Source organism: Colobus angolensis, unplaced genomic scaffold (assembly GCF_000951035.1).
Source record: "Colobus angolensis palliatus isolate OR3802 unplaced genomic scaffold, Cang.pa_1.0 Scaffold420, whole genome shotgun sequence".
In the NCBI taxonomy this organism is placed as follows: Eukaryota; Metazoa; Chordata; class Mammalia; order Primates; family Cercopithecidae; genus Colobus; species Colobus angolensis.
In genome coordinates this window covers 397462-401941 of record NW_012117600.1, presented here as the reverse complement: position 1 = coordinate 401941, position 4480 = coordinate 397462, and the positions used below count along the sequence as shown (strand labels likewise).

Genomic DNA, 4480 nt, shown 5'->3' with positions numbered 1-4480 from the left:
ATGTTAGCCAGGATGGTCTCGATCTCCTGACCTCGTGATCTGCCCGCCTTGGCCTCCCAAAGTGCTGGGATTACAGGCGTGAGCCACCACGCCCGGCCAACTTATTTTTACTTTTTAAATGTGGTTACTAGAAAATGTAAAATTACGTGTGTGGCTTGCATTATATTTTAATGGGTTACTACTAAGAGAGAGAGCACACAAATGAGGCAAAATGTTAACAATATAACAATAGATGCATCAGGGCAATAGATATATAAGTATTCTTTGAATTACTTTTAACTTTTGCAACTTTCTTGTAAATTTGAAATTACTTCCAAATAAACACTTTTTAAAAGTCTAGTTTTACATCAATGATAAACATAAAGACAGAATTTTGAAGATAGGCTCATATATCGATTTGAAGTTTAAAACACACAGGAGGGTAGAATAGAAGAGATATTCTAGAAATGACAAAATTAGAAATGCCCAATATAATCAGGGGGTATCACAGTCTGAGATGGCACAATCAATATCACTATTCCAGATTAGCAAATAATTTAGGTTGTGATAGCCTCAGGAAGGAAGTCCAACAACTGTACTGACTCACCCCTCTGGAAAGAAGGCATTGATGATCCGGTCCCCCAGTGGGTTGATGGCAAGTTCTGGAATCCTCTGGAAATCTTCCCGGCTGCCAAGAGAATTACCTTGAGTTAGACAGAGATCATTGCCCTTAGCATGAACTCCTTAAGTCAGGAGGTAACAGGGTGTAACCTAGCAAGAATATTACCTCCTGGAATTTACTTCTGTGGCAAATTATACCAAATAACTGCAAAGAATAGCACTTTAATAGCTGCCAAGTGTTTCTTGCAACAACTCAATAGTGGAAGGAGCCAGATTTGACTATGCCACATTCCAGTGAATTCAGCACACAGGTTATGTCAATAAGCCAACTGATGGACAAATACTAATCTGTCCCTTAGTAAATGATTCCTTGAACATTAGCATTTCGTACCTAGTTATTAAGTTTGGAAAGTGAACAGCAAATGAAAGTATCAAATACTGCAGAACTTGAATATGAGGACAAACACTTAGAGGGGTCTCCATATCCTTGTTAAGATTTTTAGGCACTTACAAAATGCAAGGAATTCTTAGGTGCTATTTACATGCAAGGAAAGAATGTTGCCAACCAATTGATTCCTTGTTCTGACTCTGGCTTTTTCTCCATTTCCATTTTCTGTGGACTAGGACTACAGAAGCATTTAACCCTCAAGCATGACATGAGCAGTCATCCTCACATGACTCAGGTGAGGTTATACCAAAGCAAATATTGTCAGCTACCATTCATTGCATACACATCACGTGCTGCTCTAACTGTTTACATACATTATCTCATTTCTTCATGCCCATGTTTTATGTATACCCTTTTAGAGCTGAGGAAATTGAGAGTCAGGAAGATAATGTAACTTACCCAAAGCCACACTACTCCTAAGTAGCAGAACTGTGATTTAAATCTAAGTCTGTAAGTCAAAGTATGTGTTATTTTTCTAAAAACCACATTTCTTTGCTATATTGAACTTTTTTTTGAGACAGAGTCTTGCTCAGTTGCCCTAGCTGGAATGCAACGGCACGGTCTTGGCTCGCTGCCACCTCCACTTCCCAGGTTCAAGCAATTTTCCTGCCTCAGTCTCCTAAGTAGCTGGGATTACAGGCACCTGCGATCATACCTGGCTAGTTTTTTGTACATTTAGTAGAGACGCAGTTTCACCATGTCGGCCAGGCTGGTCTTGAACTCCTGATCTCAGGTGATCTGCCGGCCTCGGCCTCCCAAAAGTGCTGAGTGGGATTACAGGCGTGAGACACGGTGCCCAGCCCTAATACTGAACCTTTTCAATGAAAGTTACTCTCCCCAAGATTTTTTTTTTTTTTTTTTGAGACGGAGTTTCGCTCTTGTTGCCCAAGCTAGAGTGCAGTGGAGTGATCTCTCCACTCACTGCAATCTCCGCCTCCTGGGTTCAAGCGATTCTACTGCTTCAGTCTCCCAAGTAGCTGGCATTACAGGCGGGCGCCACAACACCCGGGTAATTTTTGTATTTTTAGTAGAGGTGGGATTTCACCATCTTGGCCAGGCTGGTCTTGAACTCCTGACCTCAGGTGATCCACCTGCCTCAGCCTCCCAAAGTCCTGGGATTACAGGCGTGAACCACCGTGCCCAGCCCCCAAATTTTTCAATAAGTACTTTTTAAAAACTTTCTTTGGTTGTTTCCTGGGCCAAGAATACAAAGCTGTCTACAACTTACCTGTGCTGCAGTCTTCAAAAATATCAATGTCATGGAGGACAAAGAAAAGCAGAGGATTGTTCCAGATCAAGGGGGGCTAAAGAGACATACAACAAACCCCAACACATGATCCTGGACTAGGAAAACACCTGCTATAAAGGACATTACTGGGTAATACGTGAAAATGAAGCATGGACCATATAAAATATGGAATATTACATAACGGTACTGTTTCAAAATGTAACTTTCTTGAATTCGATCTGAGAATGTCCTTTTTATAGGAAATAAACAGTGAAGTATGTGACAATTGGTGAATCTGGATATCAGAGTAAAAGTTATCTTATATTGTTCTTGTAACTTTTCTTCAAGTGTAAAATTATTTCCAGATAAAAAGTTAAAAAAAAAAGATTATAAACTTGAATAGATTTTACTCCTGCCTTCAAGAAGTTTACTTGCAGAAAGATAAAATGTATATCTCCACCTTCTTTGTAATATATGCTAGCAAAGACGGAAGATAATAAAATACTTCTACTGTACCCAGGAGACTTCACACTCTTTTCTTCTTGTGGTTTAACGTTTACATGGTTCTTAATTAATTGAGTAAGCTCATCTCCACCACATTTGGTGACACAGGTAGAAACTGACCTAGTGGACTGAACACAAAGCTCTGGAACAATCATCCTGGATTCTAGTCTTTCTTGACCATTTAGGGTAATAATTTTATATCAATGAAGAAACCAGAAGAAGTTGTTCATAAGATAACTGTTGCTTAAGATGATGAAAGAGAAAATTACCGAGGTCCTGATTAGTTAATTCAACAAACATGTACAAAGCTTTTATTACATAATTTGTTCTGTAATACAAAGTCTACACTATCATCAAAATGTAGCTCCTCTTGTCTGACAGAGGTCAAGAAACAATAACTACTCCCTTTTAAAGTAAGATTAAGGCTGATTTGAATTGCATGGCTACATACCTCAGTTTAATGTCTAACAAGCTTAAGAAACTTTAGCTGAGAAGAGGCAGTTTAAAAACCAAGTCTAGTATCAAGTGGTGATGCACAACCTAGCCTGAACTTCAGTCTCAATCAGGAAGTGTACACTTGGCCTTCCGATGTCAATCAGGACTTGTCCTTTGATACTATCTAACTCTAGTCTTAGAATTTAGATTGTATACATAATGTAGTTCCAGTCACTCAGATCAAGGAGAATTAAAGTATTGCTAAAAGTATTAAAGTTAAAAAGAAAGAGGGCTGCGCATGGCAGCTCAGCCTATAATCCCAGCACTTTTGGAGGCCAGGGCGGAAGAACTGCTTAAGGCTAGCAGTTCCAGATCAGACTGGGCAACAGAGCAAGACCACATCTCTAAAAAATTTAAAAAGCAAAAATTAGCCGGACATGGTGGCACATGCCTGTAGTCCCAGCTACTTGGGAAGCTGAAGCAGGAGGACTATTTGAGCCTAGAAGGTCAAGGTTGCAAGGAGCGATGATAACATCACTGCCTTCTAGCCTGGGTGACAAAGAGTGAGACCCTGTTTCAAAACAGAAAAAAACAAAACAAAACAGAAAGCGTAAAAAAAATAATTTGTCAACTGTTAAATAAACAACATACAAACAAGTTATTATTACTGGTTGCTTTATAGTAGAATGGAGATCTGGGCAGTTCCTCTAAAACTTAGCTTCTCAAATTTGCCCATCAACATAAACCTAATAGAAAAAAATAAATACTCCAAAGTGACCTAAACACCACAAGCATAAGATCCATCTGAAAATAGATTTGTGTGGATTCACTAAAAAACATACCAACATTTCCTCATGGTATACCTAGGAAAACCTTCTTTGAAGATTTTTTGAGAAAAAGACAGTATCACTGGTAGTAGTCAATTCTGAGAACAGAGCCATGTACAATGGCATTCTTTGTGGCCAAGAAATTTCCAATGGGGAGTGGTTTTCCAGACATTCAAGGGCATAGGGATGCTCAGAAAAACCAGAGTTTTGAGACTGTTAGTAACCAGACATGCCATTCCTCTACACTGCTCGCCTTCACTACACAAGTCCCTTCTCTTACAGAGATTCAGCCTCACAGGTAACTTCTATCTCAAGCATCCAGAGGTTGTTGCTTTAGTTGACTTGTACATAATGAGGAGATTAAAATCTGTTAATAGGACATACCCACTGGAAAACTCATTCAATTAGAAAACACAGCTTTCTTTTTTTTTTTTTTTT

At 39.1% G+C, this 4480-nt stretch overlaps 1 protein-coding gene across 1 annotated transcript in view; it reads right to left on the bottom strand.

Annotated features, from left to right (window-relative positions):
- The window catches only part of CHP1 (calcineurin-like EF-hand protein 1), a 71841-nt gene that overhangs the window by 34906 nt on the left and 32455 nt on the right, over window positions 1-4480 (bottom strand). Inside the window, exon 3 of the mRNA XM_011956678.1 lies at window positions 587-667. Within this exon, the coding sequence (XP_011812068.1) occupies window positions 587-667 (81 nt within the window). The remainder of the gene's footprint in view (window positions 1-586; window positions 668-4480) is intronic.